Raw genomic sequence first — 23,670 nt, forward strand, 5'->3', positions numbered from 1 at the left:
ACTGGAAGAGATGGCTCTACCCACGAGAGGGAGCAAACCAAAAAAGAGGATGACATCAAATCCAGGAAATACAAGATGCAACATAAGAGACGGGTAAAGGAAATCCTCAGGAATAGAGGAAAACAAGACAGCTGTGTAGCAGGCCCAGGAAATAGCCACTTCAGACTCAGCATATCAGAGATGTGGGAGACATATCTCTAAAAAGGCGAAACTGGTCAAAGTGCCAGACATTTCTGACACACGAAAGGAGAATCTGACGCTAAATCAGTGTTAAGTACATAAAAAAACTAAGCAAAAAAAAAAAAAAAAATTTTTTTTTTTAAATTAAGAAAGTGAATGAAGAAGAATTTAAAGGGAATACAAAAAGTTTTGCAAGGAAGTAAAAAGTGAAAGTAATTATAGTAGACAACACGGCTCAGCCTGGAACAGCATTTACCATCACAACAAGGACTGTATATTGACCTATCCAAAATTATGATATAACTCTGCCAGAAGAATGACAGGCTAGGTAGTGTGCATGAATGCACACGTGTGCCTGTGGGAAACTGCTAAATCCTTATCTTCCTTAATGAAAAGTCAACAGCAATGCTTTATATTAAAAAAATCAAAAAGCACATTATGATCATACCATTTAGATACAGGGAGGCAAACAACTAAGGAAAACAAAAAGCTAAAATAGTTGTTTCCCTTTAGTCAAAAAACGTGCTGGAAGAAATGACATGTGGTAAGGAACTTAGGTATGAAGTCTTATAGAACTATTTGTCTTTTTTTTTTTTTTTAGGAAGATTAGTCCTGAGCTAACATCTGCCACCAATTCTCCTCTTTTTGCTTGGGAAGATTGGCCCTGAGCTAACATCCGTGCTCATCTTCCTCTACTTTATGTGTGGGACGCCTGCCACAGCATGGCATGATGAGTGGTGATAGGTCTCGCCCCGGATCCAAATGGGCGAACCCTGGGCCACCAAAGCAGAGCGTGCTAACTTAGCTGCTACACCACCGGGGGCCCCCAATTTGTCTTTTTAAATGCTATGCATATATTGCTTTGATAAACACAAAAATAAAGTTCAAATCAAGCGTTTCTCAAAATATTCAATGAAAGAGCAATCTTAATTTAAAAGTTGAGCCTCCAGCTTGTAATGTGAATATTTTACTTTCAATGTGCAACACATTTAACACATCTAAGCCCAACATGTTTCCCTCTCTAATCATTCCCTGTCTTTTACAAATGCAAATCTCATCACTCCCTTGTTCACAATCCTTAAAGAAAGTTAAACAGCTTTTTCATGAGCTTCTCCGAGCTGTCTGATAACATGCAGGGTGAGTCTCCAAACTAATTTTACTCCATCAGAAGTGTGCTTGGGAAGCGCTGATCCACAGGAAGCAAGGACAAATTCCTCATCCTGGCATTCAAGGCCCTCTTCAGGAGGCCCCCTGTCAATTCTCCCTGCTTCACACCCCATTGTGCACAGACACCACACCCCCTTCTTGTTAATGTTAAACCACTGTAATTCACGAAACGAGCTTCTCCCTCCCTCAGTTCAAACGGCACCTTCTGCAGAAAACCTTTCCTAGTCTCTAGGGGCGAAGTCAAGGACTTGTCCCCTGAGGCACTCAGCGCGCTGCGTTTAGTCCTTCACCAGCTGCCACTATGCTCTGATTATTGATTTCCTTGTGTGCTGAAGCTTTAGGAGGCAGCCACTACTCACCTCTCACGCTTCTGGACCAGAACACTGAGAACAGCTTCTTAATGTTTGGAGAGTAAACAAATGAATCCCTTATTAATCCAAAGTTTTAAAAGACAGCATTTTAATTACCTTAGGGAAGATTTTGCCACCACAGATGTATTTGGCCATAGAAATACATCATGACATTCAGTCTTTGATGACAGAAATACCTGTAAATGTGGTTAACTGAATTTTGGTAAGAATAACGTAACACAATAAAAATGTAATCATATTTTAAAAGTACCATGGATGCTTGCTAACTAAAAGAATTCTAAGAGGAGTGGCTAAATAGGGGAAAATGCCAGACCTCTTTGCAAGCTAATAATGTACTCACATTACAGTCCTTCTGTAAATCTTATTTTATTGCTGTAAATTTTATTTGAATGTTGAATTTGCTAAATAAACTATGTCTATTTACAGTATATATAGCAAGAGAGAGACAGTATATAGATAGATAAATCAGTGTTCTAAAATGCTATTTCTGCCCAAAAAAATAATAGAAAAGTTTAGAAAGAATTAATCAATAGCAATTTCTTGTGGGCATCTAATAAACGCCCAAGACAAATAATTTTGTCTTTCAGTTTTAAAATATGAAATTGAAGAACTGAACAAATATGCAAAGTAAATTCCAGCTCGAGCAAGAGTGCTTTCAAGTCCAAGCCACTCGGCACTTACTCTTTCTCTCTGTTTTGAAAACACATTTAGAGATTGTGATGCACTACCTTAAAAAAAAAGTGGTACAGTGGACCTAACGCCTTGAGGGCTTTAAAAATCAAACAAGCAGCCACTGTGTGTGTTTTTGTCTGCACTACTTTACTTAGCTGTATTTATTTAAAGCCCTTAGTCGACCCTAAACACCTAAGTTTGGGGAAGAATTTCTTTTTTTACTTTAAAATGCACCTGTATGTAAATGCCTTCCAGGTCAGCTGTCCAGATGAAAGTAGCAGTAAGAATCCTGCTAAACGCTCAAAAGCAGCAGTGAGTGATGCTACATTCCTGAGCCAAATGCTCCTGTATGCCTACAGCCACGGGAACTGCTGACATAGTCCTTACCCCCCAGCCACTCTTCACAGGTCTTCAGAAGGTCAGACCAAGGTGCTGCCAACTGTACTAAGTTTGGGATAACTCGGGTTGGGGGTCTTTGGGTTGACAGTGATCGCTTGGGAGCAGTTTATCCATGTAACGTCCTTTTTCCACCTCCCTCACTCCTGTTGAAAGGTGGCCACCATGGCGGTGGTTCTGCTAAACTCCTGTTTTAGCAGCAAAATACCAGAGAGACAAATTATGCAAATGAACATTGGTACACATAAATACTCTCTTATCTGAAACCTTTGAGGCCAGACTGTGTTTCCGAATTTAAAGTCTCTCATATTTTAGAAAGATAATGAGGCACATACTTCTATCACAGATTCACCCAGATGGTGTTAGCACCCCCCAAAAACACATTAATATCTCCACAATGGCTATGAATGGTCATATTAAGTAGGACAAATACCATCCTCACATCAGTTCAGAGTAACTTCTGCAATCAAATGAGTCTGCTGCAAATTTAGGAAGGAAATTTCAGTTTTCAGATTTCTGGATTTGGGAATTGTGATTAAGGACCCGTATTTTCCAAAAATGCCATAAAATTAAAATTAAATAAACTACTTAAATTTTCTATGGCACTGAAGGTACAAAGATTCATTCCAACACTGAAAAACTGAAAGAAAGTGATTCAAAGATATAACAACCTAATGTCAATCTTAAACACTTATGTAGCATATGTATTTCATGATATCCTTTTTACAGCATTTCATCAGTACTATGGCTACAGTATGAGAAAATAATAATGAAATCCTGAAATTTTCTGGCACTTCAAATAATCATATCTAAATTGAGGACTTGGAGGGAATAAAGTAGATTTTTTTCAACCAAAAAAGATTACATCCAGGGCCAACCCAGTCGCATAGTGGTTATGTTTGCATGCTCTGCTTTGGCAGCCCAGGGTTCGTGGGCTTGGATCCCAGCACGGACCTACACACTGCTCATCAAGCCATTCTGTGGCATCATCCCCCATACAAAAAATAGAGGAAGATTGGCACAGATGTTAGCTCAGTGACAATCTTCCTCAAGCAAAAAGAGGAAGACTGCCAACAGATATTAGCTTAGGGCCAATCTTCCTCACCAAAACAAAAGAAAGAAAGAAAGAAAAAGATTACATTCATTATATATGAAATGATGACATTCAGTTACTCTTAAGAGACATTTTCAGTTTGCAAGATTCTCAATTATATTATAATTTAAATACAGAAGTGTTCTAAGCCTGTCTCCTACTTATGAGGATTGTTGTAAGGCTCAGATGAGATAAAAGACATTTATACATTTTACAGAGTACAAGATACATGTATGATCTTATAATTGTTCAAAAGAAGTCATCTTCCAGCCAGATTTCATTGCATCAAATAAAGGTAGTGTATAAACTAATTAGATTTATAAACCAATTTAGGCTTATATATTATCCCTCAAACTAATCTTGAGGTACAGTGTTTAAAATCAATAGCAATTTAATAATAAACAAAGCAAACAGATAAAAAAACCAAACCAGTAAATTACATCCGAATACTAGAATAGGTAAGTTCCTACCATTGCAAACCCAACATCCGCTTTCTTTAGTGCTGGGCCATCATTTGTACCATCACCAGTTACAGCTACAACCTGACGTTGTTCTGAGACAGTGCTGTCAATTATACCTGAAATAAAAGTAAATATTTGTGCAGTAGAAATATTTCCTTGAATTAATAAAGTGATTCTGCAGAATACCCTGACTAGCCAGTTTTAGAGACTCAAGAGTAAAAATAAATAATTCAACAAACAGAGAGACATGGAAACTGCTGAGATGTTGGGCAAAGACCAACTCCAGAAACTAAGGTACATGAGGAGCAATATCCTGTTTTACTTCCTGAAGATAACACAATTCACCTAAGGTATCAAGAGGAAATGTATTTAGATTTTATTGGAAAAGATGATATCCATGATAGAATCTAATATTCAGTACCGATTACTATTTTAGGAAGCAGAATTACCATTTTAGGAAGCAATCTATTATTATTTCTGTATTAAGAAACTGTGAAATAATTGTAAAATCTGCTTACCTTTAACCAGTGTATGTTTATCAGTAGGAGATGATCTCGCAAGTACTCGAAGCTTTGGCCAAATCTTGTCTATCCGCTCTTGCTCAATCTATAAATTTTTGTCAAAGTTAAAATGTGCTGATACCTGGTTTCACAATTCAAAATTAGTTATCTAGCGTATATATCAGTGATGCTCAAAGTGTGGCTAACAGACCTGCAGCATCACCAATTCCCGAGAACTTGTGACAGGAGCAAATTCTTGAGCAAGGCCCTAAGCTTATCTTATCAAACACTGGGGTGGGTGTGGGGGGTGGCCGGGAGCTAGCAATCAAGGCTTTCAAAAGCTCTCCAGGTAGTCACTCTGATGCATACACTAGTTTTAGAACCACTGCTATACATACTATTATAAGATCAAATTTTAAAAATCTCCCTGCTATGAAAATGGAAACTCCTTACTTTAGCACAAAAAGCTCAGAGTTTGGGGTCCCCTAAAATACACTCCACATGAACCTTTCCACACTCATCTCCCATTACTCCCTGACACGTTGTAATTCTGAAACTGGCCTAGACTGAAAAAGAGAAGTGTTCACTCCCTTTAGGGCAAATTTCTTTATCCTTTATTCCTTTTATTTCCTAAAATGTTAGTATTTTGCTTCTTGAGGTGCGGGCTGCATTTATTCATGTGCGATGCCTAACACACAGTGCACATTCAATATGTATTTGTTGAACGAAATTCCTAATATATCAAAAACATAGCAACTTAAAAAATAAAAAAACCTTACCTCTCCTTTTTCATTTCGTATTCTTCTATTGAAATCTTTACCTTCTAGGCACAGGAAATCTTCCCCAGGATGTAAAATGCCACACTTGGTAGCAATAGCCCGGGCAGTATTAATATTATCACCAGTGACCATCCGCACAGTAATTCCAGCCCTCTGACATTTCTTTATTGCATCTGGTACCTGGTTTACATGGAAAAACATTCATCTTATCGAGGAAAAGTAGCATTTCCAGAAGAGAAAAATCCCACTGAACAAATAGCATTACTCCATAGGCCCAGAAATAATGATAATTTTAATTTCATCTCAAGATAGTCACTATTTCTTGAATTACTCCCAATAATCTCTTCTCTCCTCTTCCACAGCCACAGTCCTAGTTCAGGCTTCATTTTCAGTTGTCATCCTACTTAATTTGTTTGCATTATTTATTTATCAAAGGCTTTTTAAAGCACCTTTCCCCCGTAGCAACCACTAGGCAATTCTTTTCTGGTTGGCTTTCTACCTTTCTGGTTTTATCGCTCAGACCACACCAGAGTGAAATGTTGGTGTTCTTTAGGATTAGGGTCGGCTCACTTTTTTAAAGGTTACCTCACCTACTCTTGTACCTTCAACTACCATCTGTGTGCTAATAACTTTCACATCTACCTCATTGTCCCAGCTCACTGTGAGAGCCGGATTCCTAGTTCCACCAGAAAGGTGGACACCAGAATCTGGAGACCATGTTTTCTAAACCTACCTATCTAAGAGAACCTAAAGGTCATCTGACCTCTTCCATCTCCCTTACCCGACACATCCTTAAGGGCCAATGAGTCCTGGGGGTTCTATCTCAAAGCGTCCCTGCACCGTGCCCCTACTGCTTGTTGCCTGAGCTAGTGTAAGAGCTTTTTAATGGGTATCCCTATCTATGTGTTTGTCTGTCTTTTAAAACACCTGATATATCTAGCGATAGAATTATTCTTCTTTTCTTTTTCTTTTTTATTTTTTTTTGGTGAGGAAGATTTGCCCTTAGCTAACATCCGCTGCCAATTCTCCTCTTTTTTGCTTGAGGAAGATTAGCCCTGAGCTAACATCTGCGGCAATCTGCCTCTACTTTGTATATGGGATGCTTCCACAGCATGGCTGACAAGCGGTGTAGGTCCACCTCCAGGATCCAAACCCATGAACCCGGGCTGCCAAAGTGGAGCATGCAGAACCTTAACCACTCAGCGCAGGCCAGCATCTAGAGTTATTTTTCTAATACACTTTCTTAACAATGTATGATTCCTCAATTGTTAAACTATAAACCAGAAAGTTCTCACATAACAGAGTATCACATTTAAGCCTCACAATAGTTTTCCAGATTTATCTAAAATTTTTCTGTACTATACACAACTTGACAGATGAATATCTATATATTATTTCTGTGCCTCTGCTTCCGCAGTTCCCTTTGCCTAGAAAATCCTTTCCTACTCTTCTCTAACCAGAAAATCCATACTGATCTTACTACAGCAGAGGCTGCAAATACAAAAGCCTGCAGGGCCACGCAGGGAACACGGATGAGGAAAACGAACTGAAAGTGACAATGCGACATGAATGCCTAAGGAAAGAGCTATTTCCCTCTAGCCTGTTTTCACCGTGGTGGAATGCACACCCAGTGTTGACAGAACCTACCATTTCAAGAGAGAGTAGAAATCTGGATTTGTATGCAGTCTCTCAATACTTCATGTTTTAAATAGAGACACACACACACACACACACACACACACACGGTCCAAAGATAAATCTGGCCTGCAGACTGCCTGTTTGTGACTTTTATGGTAAACAGAATTTCAATGTAACGTCTCTGGGAGTGGTCATGGCTTCCCCTAGTCAGACTTATGGCTTCATATTATACACACTTCTACCACAGCTCATGACATCATATTGCAGTTATTTGTTTACCTGAGTTTTCAGCAGGTCAGTGAGCTTCCTACAGGTAGAACCCTCATCTTTGCATCACCAATGCTTAGTACAATGCCTTTCAGTCATTTAACAAATAAGTGCCTGGCCTATAACTGGAGATTAGTGTTTGCTGAACTACTGAATGTATCTATCTGTTTTAAGATTTACATTGTAGAAGTACTTCCTTTCACCTTGTCAACTCTTAGTCGTTCAAATCACTGAAGGGGAACATCATATGCCTTCCCTCAAATGAACACGTACTGAATGCCAGGCACTATGCTAGGTGCTAGGGACACAGAGGCGAGCGCAAGGACAGAACCTGCTCAGATTATTATTTAACAACAAAAATCAGTATTTGATTTTGAAAACACTAGTTGGCTATATAAATGTAATATACATTCTGGTATCTCATTTGAGATAAAATGTACCCCAAATTTGCCTATCTAAGCACTCAATGATTGGGTGGTATCTCGAGATCATCTGGAATAGGAGAACGGAAAAGAGGGAGAAACTGGTCTCAGGTGAAAATTATATAACAAATAAAAGAAAGCCAAACTAACATTTATTAATTGCCTGCTAACCACCAAATACTCCCACTTGAAATTCACAAACTACCTCTACTTTTACAGATAAGAAACTGGAGAGAAGCCAAATATCTTGTTAAAGCACCTATGCATATGCAACAAGCTGGACTTACTCCAGCTAGTTAAGCAAGGTTTTATACACCAGAACTACACAGTTCAGAACACCCGCTCAGAGAAAGCTGTTTCATATCACACTGTCTCACTTTAGTATAAAAGTACCCATCTCACTTTGTGACACTGAAAAAATAAAGTGCCGCTTACATGTTTAAAAAAAGATAAAACTCCCCGTCAACCTCAATGCCAAGAGCACAACCATAGCAATACTTTTTCCAAAGGACAAAAGTGGCAGACATGCTGATTTAATATTATATTTAGAAAAGATTTAAGCCATAAGTCAATGTATAAAACTTTGAATGGTTTCCTTTGACCAAAGCTTGGCAAATATTATCCACCTGGATGTTTTACAGGCATTCTAAATGCCACAATCCAACAGTGAATTTATCTTGATCTCTAAATAGGCTGCTTCTCCTGATTCTCTTATTACATTGGTAATACCATCTACTACCCACCCAGTTAGGCAAGGTAGAGACTGACTCCCCCTCCTCTATAAGACGTCTAATTGTGGAAATGTTTCCATCCTAAGCCCTCTTCTCTATATGCTTTCCTGGGGAGATCTCCTTTAGCCTCGTAGGTGAATTCTCCAGCCTACACCACTCTCAGGCTCCCAGGTCCAAACGCCTACTTGAATATACCTGGATGTTTCAGACACCTCAACAATGTCAAAAACAATGTATTAAAACCCAGCATACTCATTCTTATCGGTATCTTCATTTATTTTGAAATCATCCCCTTCTTTCCATCCTCCCTGCCACAGCTGGAGTTCCAGCCCATGATCATCTCTTGCCTGGGGATCACACTGCCATCATCTTACTGGCTTCTCTGCTTTTACTCTTCTTTCTCTCTGATTTCTTATACCCTACCCCCAATACTAGTATTGTAACAACATGAATCATGTCACTTCCTAGCCTGCATTTTTTTTATCACTTCCCACTGAATTTCAGAACAAAATTCAGAGCCCTTATTGCTAGCAAGGCCAAAGATAATCTCATCTGTCCCTTCTTGCCCACACTTATGAGCACAGCGGCCTCCTTTCCATCTTTGAAATAGCTAAATACTTTCTCAAGTTCAGGCTCTGCATTTTTTGTTTCATTTGCCTGGAACACTCTTCTTGCAGCTATGGCTCACTTTCAGCCATCAGACCTCGGCTCAAATGTCATATCCTCAGAGATTCTTAATGTGGTCTCTCTCAGTTACCTTATTTCATCACCCTGTGCATATCCTTATAGCTCTTATCACACCCGTACTTGTCTTACCTGATGTTACATCCCCCACATGCCATCCGGAGCATAAGGCCCATCAGGGCAGGGACCAAGTCTCAGTCCTCACAGAACGTGTTCTCACTTGGCATACCGCCTGTGTACCTATCATTTTTTTCTGTTTGGGTATCTTACTTCTCTAGAATATAAATTCCTCGACATTTTGTTCTGTAGTATTTGCAGTCCCTAGAAGAGTGCCTGGTACCACACATTGGGTGTTGAATCAATTAGTCAATAGTCACCAAACAGAAGCTGTTTTTGTCTTTGTCCTTTTGTTTATGTCGCGTCTTTGCTCAGAATGTGCTTACCGCTCTCTCTCTTGCTCTAGCTAATTCCTCCTCAGCCTTTAAGACTCCATCAGGTAATTAACCTTTAGGAAGTCTTACTTACCCCTCCAGTGGTTAATGTAGCATAGTGGGCTTTTAAGCACATGTGTTTTAGACAGAGCCAGGATTTGAACACACGTGCTCTACGGTCTAGAGCTAACCTCCATACAACTCAATTTTTTTTTCGTCTGTCAAATGAGAGTATTAATACTCATCACTCATAGAGATGAATGCTAAATGAATAATACACGTAAAGCACTTGGCATAGAATCTGGCACACAGTAAGTATTCAATAAAAAGATTCTGTACTTTACACTAGGTTGGGGGCTCATGTTCTGTGCACATAAAACATGCTCTGTATGTATCTGACAATGTACTAACATCCTGGGTTATAACTACCACGTGTTTGTCCATCCCCACCCAGGACAGTGAATTCTTTCAGGCCAGGAACCAGATCTCAAAAACCTTTATGTCTCTAGTACCCTAGTATAGTGCCTGGCACACAGGAGCTGCTCAACTAAACTAGAAAACAACCAAAAACCTCTACAACTATAGGCTGTCTAACATAGTAGCAAGATATTTAAATTTAAGTTAAATTAAATTAAAAATTCAGTTTTTCTGTTGCACTAGCCACCCGTCAAGAACTCAGTAGTCATATGTAGCTACTGGCTACTGTACTGAACATAAAGAACATTTCTGTCATCACAGAAAGTTCTATTGGACAGTGCTGGTCCTGAGACCATGAAAACAAATAACTTCATGGCATTTATTATTTAATGTAATATAAATACCAACTGAAAAACCTACCCAGCTCACGGCACTGTGCTAGGTTATGGTACTATAAACACATGGGATCCCAAAGAGAAGCTGTCTAATCAAAAACCATAGAGAAAAGTGAAATAACAGCCCTTGTAATACTTATCTTGGGTTCACACAGAAAATAATAAAATTAGAAACACTGAGAATTTTACTAGAAAACTGGTTACAGCTAGTGCCTAGACCCTCTATAGTTAAGAGATTCTGCACATGCAGAACACAGAACGTTTCACCACCTCAGGTCTCACAGGATCTTCAATCCCCACAACAGCAATGCATGTAAGGCCGGTGACAATATCATTTTCATTATCCCACTCTGGTTCTGGTTCTCCTGCTGGGAAATCTCTGAATGCAAGACATATGGTTCTCAAGCCTTCTGATGCCATCGGTTCAATCACAGTTTTTACAATATCATCACGGTCCCTTGGTCTGAATACTTTTGCCTCACCATTAGCACTCAAGATTTTGAAACACCTAAAAGGAAATGTTGAATCCAAATATCAATAATTAACAAAAATAATGGTTAATGCCATTTAAGTGAACTGGAAGGGCTAGAAATCATGGGATCTGATATCTGGAATTTAGAGAATTAAATATACTGCATTTTTATACACTCAAATCATATTCACTTTTCACTCATTTAAAAACAGATAGTTCTCAGTTCATAATTCTCCACTTTAGCAGTTACTCTAGACATTCTCTAAACCTAATCTTCTGGAAATGCAGAGTAATTTACATTTTCACAAAGAACCCCTAGTGGCAGAGGAGTGTAAACTATACACCTGTCCATTTTGGTAAAGAATGAGACATTAATTTTAATTAACACAAAATTCACACATATTTTCTTCTTTCAAATTAAAAAGACAAATCCAATCAACTCCTTACCTGAGATGCTGTTTCATCACCTATATTGTTTTAACTATGAAAGAAAAAAAGTAACTTATTGTTAAAATAAGTATTCTATTAGAATGAGAGAGATAATGCCAAAATAGTTTTATTTTCAGTGAAACTAACTACAACCTTTTCACTATGTAGTGAATCAAATTACACTGTGTACTTCCCTATTTAAAGTTTATTTTCTCCACACTTGTCTCTCTGCTCTTCTCCCTTGGTGATGCCGCCTCCTCCTGCTTCTAGGCAGGTGATTCTCAAATCCACGTCTTCTCTGTTCTGACAGTTTTCAGCAGCTTTCCATCACTGCTGAACAGTTCCACTCGGATGTTGCACCAGGACCTTAAACTCACTGCATGTAAGACGAAAAACTGCCTCCTCACTGCCAATCCAACGGACATCCATATCGCTCCCAACAATGTCAACGTACGTCTAAAATCTCACTTGAATGACTTACTTTTTCCTCATCGCCTAGCTAGTAGTAGCTCCTAAGTTCCATAGATCTGTGCTCTCAACAGTCTTCTAAATGTTTCCTCTCCTTTCCAGTCCCCTGACACTGCCTTCTTCTGGCTTTGACTTGGAGCTAGACCTATTGTAATAGCCTTTTAATTGATAACTGTTTCCAGTCCATCCTTTTTTCCTCCCAATCCACCTTATTCCTTGATGCAAGACTTATGTTCAATTGCAACTCTGATCATTCCTCTACCTGATGAAAAAAAATGCTTCAGTTGCATTATCTGGCTTACTTCACTGTTTTAACTGCTCAGCCTAACATTTAAAAAGAGCCTCCACAACAAAAAGTAAATATCACTGTGGAGATAGTTACTGTACACTATCTATCAGATTCCACACTAGATGCTTTACATGCATTATTTTCTTTCACTGCCACAGAGTTGGTGGTCATCACCCCTTTTTCAGTGGAGGAAAATGGAAGCTAAAGGAAGAATTTGCCTAACATCCCAAAGCTAGTTAGTCGCAAAAGAAGAGTCGAAGCCTGACTAGTTTTGATTAAAAAACCCCCATGTACCATCTATCTGCTACCCAACAAGCCACGGATGCAAGATTTCTAACCTTTCACACTAAAATCAGATAATCAAGTATCCTGAGACGGGAAGAAGGCTCTATATGGCCTACACGTCACAAAAGCCATCACTACTCAGCTGAAGTCTACGACTAGCCGTTCTCCCCAGCTGGCCTGCATATCCCCACCTCGTTTCCTCTGACAGAGCTTCCTTCACACCTTGATGTTCTTACTTCATAACAAAACCTACCTTAAACGCCAAATCCTTCACAGTACAATCTCTCACTCTAAACCTTTGTACACGTCTGTCATATGCTACATTTTCATTTATTTATATACTTATCTCTTAAACCTGTTAGACAATCTGTCAAGTGTTCATTAAGATAACACTGGATCATAATCCACATACAGGCAAATTAAAAGTAGAAATATTTTAAATGTCACAATTTCAAATGAGTTCTAATTTTCTAAAATTGCTCTTAAATGTGTTTTAAGGTTCTCTACTTCTCTACTGAAATTAAAGAAACCAAAATAATTTCAACACCTGTAACAACACATAAGCATTAGGGAAATTATACATAAACATGTAATGTCAAAATTGAAGTTACTGGTCTGTATAAGGACAGTACAAAAGAAAGATTATCATTCAAAATGACAGGAGATATTTAAATTTGACAGTGCAGCAGCATAAATATCATAAAACCTCACTCTGACATAAAAGGAGAACTCTCAAGATCTAATTTTAGTGCTTTGCTATTCTAAAAACTAATCTATAATTCATTCATCACATTTTCGAGTCCACTAACTACAATGCAGCACTGAAGATATAAACTTGCGTTTTTCTTCCTGGGATGCTTGTATTTTTCATAATCCTACATAATAACGGAATCAACATGTCTAAGAACAAATTTTATTAAATCTACCAGACTGAATGTAATGACCTTATTTTCCCTACAGTAAAATACTAAGAAACAAAAAGCAGCTGGAGTATGAAAATGGTAGAACATCGCGGGCAGATATCTGGACACCATTAAAATACACCAAAAAAACTGAGGTCCTATCAAATGCCTGAGGTTCACAAAGAAGAACACAGCAACAATAACAGCATAGTAGGCATTCCAGAAAGCAACTACAGTTAGCAATTTATTCATCTAAGCATTTTACTCTTACTTTTTCAGAATTATCTCAGATGCACCCTTGCTGAATATTCGAAAACTTCCATCTGAATTTTTCAGGACAGTACTCATGGACTTCCTAACGGAATTGAAGGTGTAGACTCTGTACAGTGCTTCTTCCGGTATTTCATTTCTAACATCCTGATAATCCCGTTTCAAATCCAAAAGAAGTCCCAACAAGGCACATTCAGTTTTATTACCAACATGACGAGGTAATCCACCCTCTTTCTCTGGTGGCTATAAGAGAAAAAGGTTTAGAAGCTAGTATCATCTTGTTTCTTCATGACAATTTAATTTATAATGTAAAACAGAACACAACATTCTAAAACAAAATTATATAGGAAACTTCTACTAATATTGGCATTTCAAAGAGGGACACAGAAAGGTAAGGTAGAAAGGAGTTCTGGGGTAACACAGACATGGATTCCAATCTCAGCCCTGCCAGTTACTAGCTATGTGAACTTTTGGCAAGTTACCCAACTGCTGTGGTCCTTGGCTTCAGCATCTGGAAAACAGGAGCACTTATGACCCAAGAATTAAAGGGGATAAGACATGTAATGTTTAAAGTTGGTTCCTGACATGTAGTGGGATGTAATAAACTTTAATTCCTTTCCTTGTCTCTTCCTGTTTTCGCTACGGGTTTACATTAAATAATTCAAAATTAACTCTACTTTACAAATTTTTATGTCTTAAAATAAAAGTATATACATTAAAATAAAGCACTGTTCCCTTAAAAATATATAAAAACTTTATTTCTCTCACAGTGTCTTCACAAATACCACCTTATACAGTCATTATAACAGTATCAAGGGCAGATATGATCATCTTTACCTAAGAACTAAAGAAGGTAAAGCTCAGACTTTCAGCTAGTAAAAGGCAAAGCTAGATCTAGAACCAAGATCTCATAACCTTCCACTCCAATCATCCAATTCATGCATATTTTCACTAAACAACTTGCAATATTAATTTTGTTCACGGTCTTCATCCATAAATCACTAGAACACATATCAAGTCAAATAATTTCATGCTTTATGCTATAAATGAGACTTGTAAAACTTGCAAAGTTCAAAATACTTTATTCTAAGGTAGCATAAGTCTAGAATTCCTTTACAGAGTTAGTTCCAAAAGGTCTAAACATCACCTTATAGGTAGGATCTACTGAGAAACCAAACAGAGTATATAGCAAGCATACATAAAACATATTAAGTTGAAATCTGGCTTCAAAATTTTCTGCAGAAAATTGAGAGTTGACTTTCTACAGTAAGATAGCCTGGTCTTTCACAAAATGAGCTTAGTAAGAATTTAAAGTTATGAACTTGTACTGGTTACAAAGCTTGAGTTTCTAAACAAAGAAAATTCAAAATATAGGAGAAGAAAAATAAAAGTAAACAGAATGCATATGTTGATCAACAGACCTTACTCATAATGCAAACTGCAGCAAAAAAAACTTATATACATTATATGGATATATGCCTTTCAAAAACTTAACACAATCCAGTGCCTTCAATTTATATATAGTAACGGTAGGTCTCAAGAGCTACCTACAGTCTAATCATTACAAACTGAAAACCTAATTTTCACATATAAATTATTAAAGAAACCTTACCAATATTTTTGATGTATAAGCACAATTCACAGAAATTCCTGTTACAAGATAGGACAAAATATTTGGTGGAATAGCTTCTGGTTCAGGAACCTTTTTATAATGTTTTTCATTTATGTAAGCTTGAACAACTGTCATTCTGTTCATTGTCAATGTTCCTGTTTTATCTGAACAAATAGCTGTAGCATTTCCCATGGTTTCACAAGCATCCAGATGCCGTACTAAGTTATTATCCTTCATCATTTTCTACAGTGACAAAAAAAGAATCTAGTTAAGTTACATATAAAACCAGTCATCTCATTATATTAAAATGAGTATAAACTGCTTTAAAATCAGAATTAAAACTTATAGTTTAAGCACCATTTTAATACTGGAAGAATTTTAGTGTATTTGACCTATTCAAATAAGCTAAAGAGAGTACTAGCTTTCTGTGGTTTCAATCACTTTACTGCTGCATAACATAATCTAGTAAATGAATATAGACACTCGCAACCACAAGCAAATCATGTTGACAATATGCCTCCAACAGCTTCTGCGAAGTGTCCTTGCATTATAGGAACAATGGCGATCTATACTCTAAGTACAGAGGTACTTATAGCAATGCAAGAGTACGTCACATTTAAGGATTAAGTCTCCTTACTAAGTGGAAAACAAAAGATTCTTGTATCAATCACCAAAGAAAAAGAAGCTTTCATCAGTTAAAATATAGAGCTTGTGGGTAGGTATGTAGTTGCCTGATTTTTTTTTTTTTTTGACTCTGATAGATTAACACATCAAACCCAGAATGGGTCATTTTATCTTTTCCATATGCTGGTATGCTTGGTATTCTGTTCCTTATGATCATCTCTTCCTCTGATTTACAAAAACAAAAAAGATAGTTTCTAAAAAACCAAGAGTTTTCACTAAAACTAAAAGGCATTTAATTTCACTAAAATCAAAAGGCATTTAAGTTAAAATGCTTGATAATTCTCAAAACATATGTGGAATGGGTTAAAAATTACATAGAGTTATTTTACAAAGTGTGTTCTCTGACTACTGATACACAAAACACCAGTTCCTTGAAGAAATACATATGGTGAAGAAAGATGTATACCTTCCAAATTACTTGTGACTTGCATCAATATTAAAGATTAAAAGAATGAAGTTCTGCAGTAAAGAAAATGTGTTCAATTTTGCAAAACACTAACAGAGGATCCATTAAGACTAATTTGGGTTAGATAAACATTTAATAAAAGCTTAAAGAACAGTAGTTAAAATGCTCTTATTCATTGGCAAAAATATCCAAAACCAAGAGTGACAAATGTTGGAGAGGCTGTGGAGAAAAAGGAACCCTCATACACTGTTGGTGGGAAAGCAAACTGGTGCAGCCACTATGGAAAACAGTATGGAGATTCCTCAAAAAGTTAAGAATAGAAATACCTTATGACCCAGCCATCCCACTACTGGGTATCTATCCTAACAACCTGAAATCAGCAATTCCAAAAGTTCCATGCACCCCTATGTTCATCGCAGCACTATTCACAATAGCCAAGTCATGGATCCAACCTAAGTGCCCAGCAACTGATGATTGGATAAAGAAGATGTGGTATATATATACAATGGAATACTACTCAGCCATAAAAAAGGACAAAGTCGTCCCATTCACAACAACATGGATAGACCTTGAGGGTATTATGCTGAGTGAAATAAGCCAGACAGAGAAAGACGAACTCTGTATGACTCCACTCATAGGTGGTAGTTAACATATAGACAAGGAGAACTGATGGGTGGTTGCAAGGGGAAAGGGGGGTGGGGGGAGGGCACTAGGGGTGAAGTGGTGTACCTACAACATGACTAATAATGATGTACAACTGTAATTTCACAAGGATGCTAACTTTCATAACCTTAATAAAAAAAAATGCTCTTATTCATTTTCCATTAAAGGAATGCAAATCAGTCCCGCCTATATCTTTTTGATCAACTGAAAAATTAGTATCATTAATGACTATTCAAAATGAACTAATGACAGTAGTGGTAAAATGACTGATCAATGCATCTAAAACTTATGTTGAACTCAATTATTTCTAAATATTTTAAAACATGAAAAAAAGGACAAATGGATGATTATACTGTATTTCATCATCACTTGGACACAATTAACATTTGATTTTTGAAACGGAAAATGTGAAATGCCTGAAAAGAAAATAAACTCAGAAAGCAAAAAATACTCTTATCGTGACAGGTCTATTGTAAAATACTTGGGAAAACTGGAGATAATAATAATGAAGTAGAAACTACGACTAATTGTATTGCTCACTGTCAGCAATGCTACTTTAGGAGAACTGCTAATTAACGTTAGACAATTGAGAAGAGCAGCATTCTTCCATTAAGTATAATTTTATTTGCAAAGCCATTTTGAAAGAAAGATCAAAATTGACCAAGCTAAACCTTTTTTAAAAAAATCCATACCTTTTCCATATAATAAAATTGATAAAAATAAATTAATAATCTTCAAACAGATTATTACTTTAGGTAAACAGCAGTTAGCAAAGCCACCGAAGCTTACTTTCAAGCATTTTACCTGGAAAACAACAAGCACTGAGCTACTGTAAATTGAGTGGTCAGAGGTGACATTTGAAGAGATGTGAATAAGATAGGTGAGCAAATGATTCAAAGGAAGGAACAAGTGGGCCCTGAGATGAGAAGATGGCTGGGATATTTGAGGAATAGCAGGAAGGCTGGTGAGGCCAGACGAGAGGAGAGGCAGGAGAGGAGCATCCAGAGATAAGTAAGAGCCAGCCTGGGCAGGGCCCTGCGGGCTATGGTAATGAGCTTGGATTTTCTTCTCAGTGCACTAAGAAGCCACTGGAGGGTTTTACACAAGGAAGTAATATGATGTGAATTATTTCTTAGAAACATGAGTCTGCCTACCGTGTGAAGGCTCAACTGTGGAGTGATGGGAGCAGAAGGGTGGAAACAAGGAGGCACAGAAGCTCAAACTCCGGTAAACTCTCTTTGCTCTCGTACCACAGGTAAATGACACACGTCCTTACTTTAATTTGACAGATGGGAAAGAGCAGGGGACATGACTTGACAACATTAACTATCATAAAATGAAAAATTAAGCCAGAACTCTGCCTAGCAGAGTCGTGCTCAGTTTTGTGTCAAGGCTGCTCTCCCAGGAACGTGTGGGTCTCGATGTACAGAGATCTTTAACTGGGGGGGAAGAGGAGGAAATTGATGACAGCATTTCTAAAGGAAACAGTGTAAGTTTATGGAAATCTCCTATTTTCAGGACCAGAAAGAAAAGAGCAACCAGATGTGCATTTTATACACCAGCTGAGTCTTTAAACTTAGCATAACACCTTAACTATTTTCTACTTACCTTGACTGAATAAGCCAGGGAGATAGTGACTGCAAGCGGAAGCCCTTCTGGTACAGCTACCACTAAAACCGTAACTCCAATGATGAAGAACTTCACAAAATATTGGATGTAAATTGGTGTACACTCAGCGAGCCACTGCCTCTTCTGAACCCAGAATGTATCAATTACAAAATATAATACTAGAATGATAACTGTGATGGCAGACATCAACAAACCTTTCAGTATATAAAAAAAAGAAAAATGCAATTATTTAAATATTCCAGACACTACCCATCGTTAGTTACATATTAGCCACTGGAAGAATGATAACTGGTTTGGTAACAGTTATTTTAATTTCTCTGAGAAACAGTTACCTCCTTTTTTGCACCTAACTCATCTTGTGACATTGTCAGATTTAATTTCTGCTCCAAGTATAGCCCTGTCCCCAGGAGAGCTGGGAGAAAAGCATTTACGATTCTTTCCTCGACTTAATTCTATCTTCGGTTTTTGACTGAAGCTGAGACAAAATAATGAGCAGTGCTAAGGAAACACCAAAAGCTTAGCATAAGCTGGTGCTTTACCTGTTGGCAACTTGCCTAATGCTGAAAGAGAAGTTGATGAGAATCTGATAAATGGAGAGCCTTGGAATTAAACATTCAATTCAAACCTACGTTTTTTAAGAAAAAAACAAATTATCTGAATAATTCTGTCTTAATTTCTTTTCATCTATCCTTACTGCTTTATTAACTTAGAAAACCAGAATTAATCACGTATCACAAATCTTTGACCTCTCTATTTTATAGGATATTCAGTCCCTTATCAATGAGTAACAAAAATAAGGCATGTCCACATATCTGGGTCTAATAACCCAACCCACTGTCTACTAAATGCCATCACCATCTGAAATCCACCCTTTTCCCCAACACTACATCAGCTGGTATTACCATCTGGCTACATATTACAGGAAGCAAATAGTTGCTATTAGATAATAAGCTTTCTGAGGACAGAAGCAAAAATTTGACTTTTCCCAACACATTCCCAGGAAGTAACAGAATGATGCAATTTAAGTGATTTTAATAATACACGCTGATTCAGCCACACATGTTCTTTTACAAAGATGACACTGCTGGAGGGCATGCACTGTTTTAAGCTAAGAGCTCTGCTTTTTCCTTTTCCCCCTAAAGAGTGGTTCCACTAACAGGCGTTTCCCAGGGACGGAGGCAATTTAGTAACTTCAGGCTCGCCAGGAGGCTGAAATCCATTCAATTAGAGTAAATGGTAACTTTTAGAAAAACATACACCTAATTTTTTTCATAGATAGTGGGAAGACAGCAAGATGTGTACCGTAATTCCTTTTCATGAAAATATAGTTGGGTAATGTGCACTGAACAACCTCACTGCTGGCCCCCTCTCCAGAAACGCGGAGATGAGAGCATGGGCTTATGGACTGGGCAGACTTCGCGTGACTCCTAACCTGACCACTCATTAGCTAGTTGACAGAGGACACCTCCCTCTAGTAAAATGGAGATACAGCTCCCAAGCTGCAATCATGTTATGAGGATTTACAATAACTCCCAAGGCCTGGTTCACTGTGGATAAAATTGAAAATATTTTTAACTCCCTTTCCACTCACAAAGCAACAACTTTGAGCCTTAAGTGCGTCAAAAGATGATTTTTAGGTAGAAAGTTAGTGTATTTTAAAACAAAACCCCTTATTTTCTTTTACAGATCATACCTGCTTTGCCAATCTGAACAGCCAACTTTGTAAGTTTCCCTTGTAAAACAGACTTTTCCTTTTTTGGCAAATTTGCTTTCTTTTTGTCTTTTTCATCACCGTCTCCACCTTCTTCACTCTTCAAAGGCTGCATTTCCATGGCTGCACCATCCTGGGCTTTTGCTACATTTAAGAGCAAATATAACGTCAGTACATTTTAAGGGTACACATCCATTAACATGTGCAAACAATTTTTTAAAGAAACCAGTTTCTTACATAAACTAGAAAAGATTTAAACATTCAGCTTTGTGTGTGTGCATGTCTATGTCCACCAAGAGAAAATAAGACAACAGTGACACCAGGCTGTGACATTTTGAACCAGATTTGAGAATGCTGTGCTAGGTAACAGAGATGGGGCATAAGAAGAAAAGGTCCTAAAACTAAGAGCTAAATACCCCATCACTTCTCTTCCCCTGTGTTGTGGTAGATAATGAGACTCATTCCAAACACCATAAATTCCTCCCATATACGTTATGACCATCATAGAACGTTATGTATAACCATACATATAGAGAAATGTACATAGGTTTATACTCTTAAATGCAAAAAACACGTTATACATTTTCTTATGCATTTTTTCTAGCAATTATATAGGAACCGATGTAAAAATATCCCAAACACTTAAGTTTAAAGTCAATTACATCTGGATTTTTCTAAGTTTACTACCCTAAGACGTAACTAAAATCTTATTATTTAACACTGTAAAGGCAGCTTGAGTAAGGCACTGGAAGAGAGGTTACCCAAGTTAACATACTGTTTTCTCTGCTACATGTGTCCTACTCTTGGATGAATATACTACACAGTAGATACACTTCTGGATATAACGAGAACAAGCTAACTGTACTTTTATCCTTCTGAATTTACCTTTGTTGCGATTCTCAATAGCTCCATCTTGTTTCTTATCTGTAGGAACAAAATGGGAATTAAAGCTTTCCAAGAGAAATGAATACAGCCCTGCTAAATTATGTAAACGTAGTTCACATTTCTATAACAGAACTGTTACACAATGACCTGTGTTTGTGTGTGTGTACAAATTAGAAAGCATTTGGCTTATCATGACCTGCTGGGGCAAACACTCCCTAGGTTTCAACCACAGGGGAATACCCCAAAATAATCTGGGGCATCTAAACTTGTTTGACTTCTCCATAAGACTTTACTCTTTTTTACACTGTAATAAACCCAAATATGGTCTAAGAGGTTTTCAAACTAAATACAGATATAATCCTAAGAAAGTAGAAAAGGGCAGGGGTAGAAAGAGAGGGAGGAATGTCATAGGAAGACAAGAGGCACACAGGAGAGCTTTGACAGAAGTGAGAACAAAAATGGTATGTGTAAAAGATGGGAGAGGCAAGCAAGTAAAACTAGAATATGAAGATACAAAATAAGCCAGTGAGACTACCACGTAAGGTAATTCCCAAGTTAGCTTAGATGTGGAGAAAACAGAAAGATGAGAACGTCTGAAGCAATAAAGTAATCCAGGAGGGTATGGGTCTATTGTTTGGAGAAGGCAGTATAATATTAAAAATGACAAAGAGGAAGTGGAAGTAGAACCATTCAGCCTATTTTTCTTCCAGCTTCTCTATCAAGGAGAGCTATCTTCAAACTTGAAAATGTGGACCAAACATGGTCAAGAAGAAAGAGACGCTCAAGATAGGAGGAGACAGTAAGAGAATACCTAGCTACATTTAATGAGCTCAAGTTTGGAGAGAGAGCCAGACCATGAAGGGAACTGAGACCCATCACCCTGGACCCTCTGGAGTGACCACCAAAGCAGTCAAGGGAACGGGAGGAGAGCTGGAAACCCACAGATGGAAAAATGGTGTTCTGTTCTAAAAAGGAAACCAAAATACCCCCAAGAATCAAAAATGGTAGATAATCAGTTATGTGTTAATTCCTGGGAATACTCTTGACTGGATTAATAAAAAACAGGGGTATAAAATCTTAGAAAGAAGGGTGCTTATTGGAAAAGACACTGTGGGGTCAATAAGAATAAAGTCATGATCCAAACTTCCCTTTCTGTTTTAATAGGGTCTGCTGACTTCAGTCTCCTATAAATCAGGACCTACACAGTGTTACAGTTAAAAGAGCACAGACTCTTGAGCCAGATAAGAGGGTCTGACTGCCACCTAGTAGATCTTTGATCTGAGCAAGTTATACAACCTCCATAAGCCTCAGTTTACACATCAGGAGAAAGAATAACAGTCTCTACGTCATATGGCCGTGAGGATTCATGAGATTATGCACACGAAGCACTCAATAAATGGTATCATTACTCCGGGTTTTCAAATTGCCTTCCACTCCATGTTAAGAAAGCCAAGGTGGCACATGGAGGGCTATTATGAGGAGTGGGATAGGCGAAACCTAGAATGTGGGGCTTGTTACCCTCGCTTGCAGCCAGAACTTTTCAAACACATTTCAGTTTGAAATACAGATTGCATAGCTAAAGCCAAAACTCAAAGAATAAAACACCTAAATATTCAAAACACTTCTGTAGTGCAAACCAAGACTTTAGCGAGGCATTCATTTTAGATCTCAAAATACTTCTGAGTGAGAGAAACATGCACTTACTTTCCTAAGTAAAATTAAATAAATCTAAGTGGTTAAACCACAGTTAACTGCTTTCAGCCTAAAGGGAAAAAGCACCAGAGGAGTGATCCTGAATGGGAGAAAAGGGTGGTACAGCAGATACTGAGAAGCAGGGTGGGGAGGGCTTTTTAAAAAAAGGAACATGGCCCCCAGCTAAGTGATTCTGAGCTGTTTCCTTACATAGGACAGAGCTGCTTATAAGATCCTTGCAGATAAGCTGTGATTATAAACTTTGTTGATGACAGATCACTTGGACGGACAGCAATCAAAACAAAAAAATGTTGGTAGTTAATGATGGGCTGAATATAACAAGACAAACCTAAGAAGTGTCAAAGTGAAGCCTTGGTCTTATGTTCAAAAACCAACTGCGTAAGTACAGACTGGGAAATGTGAATGCTAGCAGAAAATCTGAAAAAGATGAAAAGCTCAATGGGACCAAAGTGTGAGATGCTGACAAAGAAGGCTACTACTCAAGTAGCAGAAAAAATGAACAAATAGAAAGTGAGAGTTTAATTCATTTTGCTGGTCAGATGACAGGGAGATTCTAAAACTAGAGAATTAACAGAATAACAGAATTAACAGAAAAATTAATTAACAAAAAATTAAAATTAAAAGAGTTAACAGAAAAAAACAGAAAAA

General features: G+C 37.7%; 1 protein-coding gene across 8 annotated transcripts in view; it reads right to left on the reverse strand.

Annotated features, from left to right (window-relative positions):
• The window catches only part of ATP2B1 (ATPase plasma membrane Ca2+ transporting 1), a 122,697-nt gene that overhangs the window by 20,830 nt on the left and 78,197 nt on the right, over window positions 1-23,670 (reverse strand). For all 8 annotated transcript variants that reach the window (XM_070507041.1, XM_044743933.2, XM_070507042.1 and 5 more), the window contains 9 exons: window positions 21,310-21,348; window positions 20,407-20,568; window positions 18,693-18,907; window positions 15,332-15,574; window positions 13,721-13,962; window positions 10,875-11,112; window positions 5,620-5,799; window positions 4,859-4,946; window positions 4,350-4,456 (listed from right to left, as the gene is read on the reverse strand). In XM_070507041.1, the coding sequence (XP_070363142.1) occupies window positions 4,350-4,456; window positions 4,859-4,946; window positions 5,620-5,799; window positions 10,875-11,112; window positions 13,721-13,962; window positions 15,332-15,574; window positions 18,693-18,907; window positions 20,407-20,568; window positions 21,310-21,348 (1,514 nt within the window). The remainder of the gene's footprint in view (window positions 1-4,349; window positions 4,457-4,858; window positions 4,947-5,619; window positions 5,800-10,874; window positions 11,113-13,720; window positions 13,963-15,331; window positions 15,575-18,692; window positions 18,908-20,406; window positions 20,569-21,309; window positions 21,349-23,670) is intronic.

This window comes from Equus asinus, chromosome 4, assembly GCF_041296235.1.
Source record: "Equus asinus isolate D_3611 breed Donkey chromosome 4, EquAss-T2T_v2, whole genome shotgun sequence".
Lineage (NCBI taxonomy): Eukaryota > Metazoa > Chordata > Mammalia > Perissodactyla > Equidae > Equus > Equus asinus.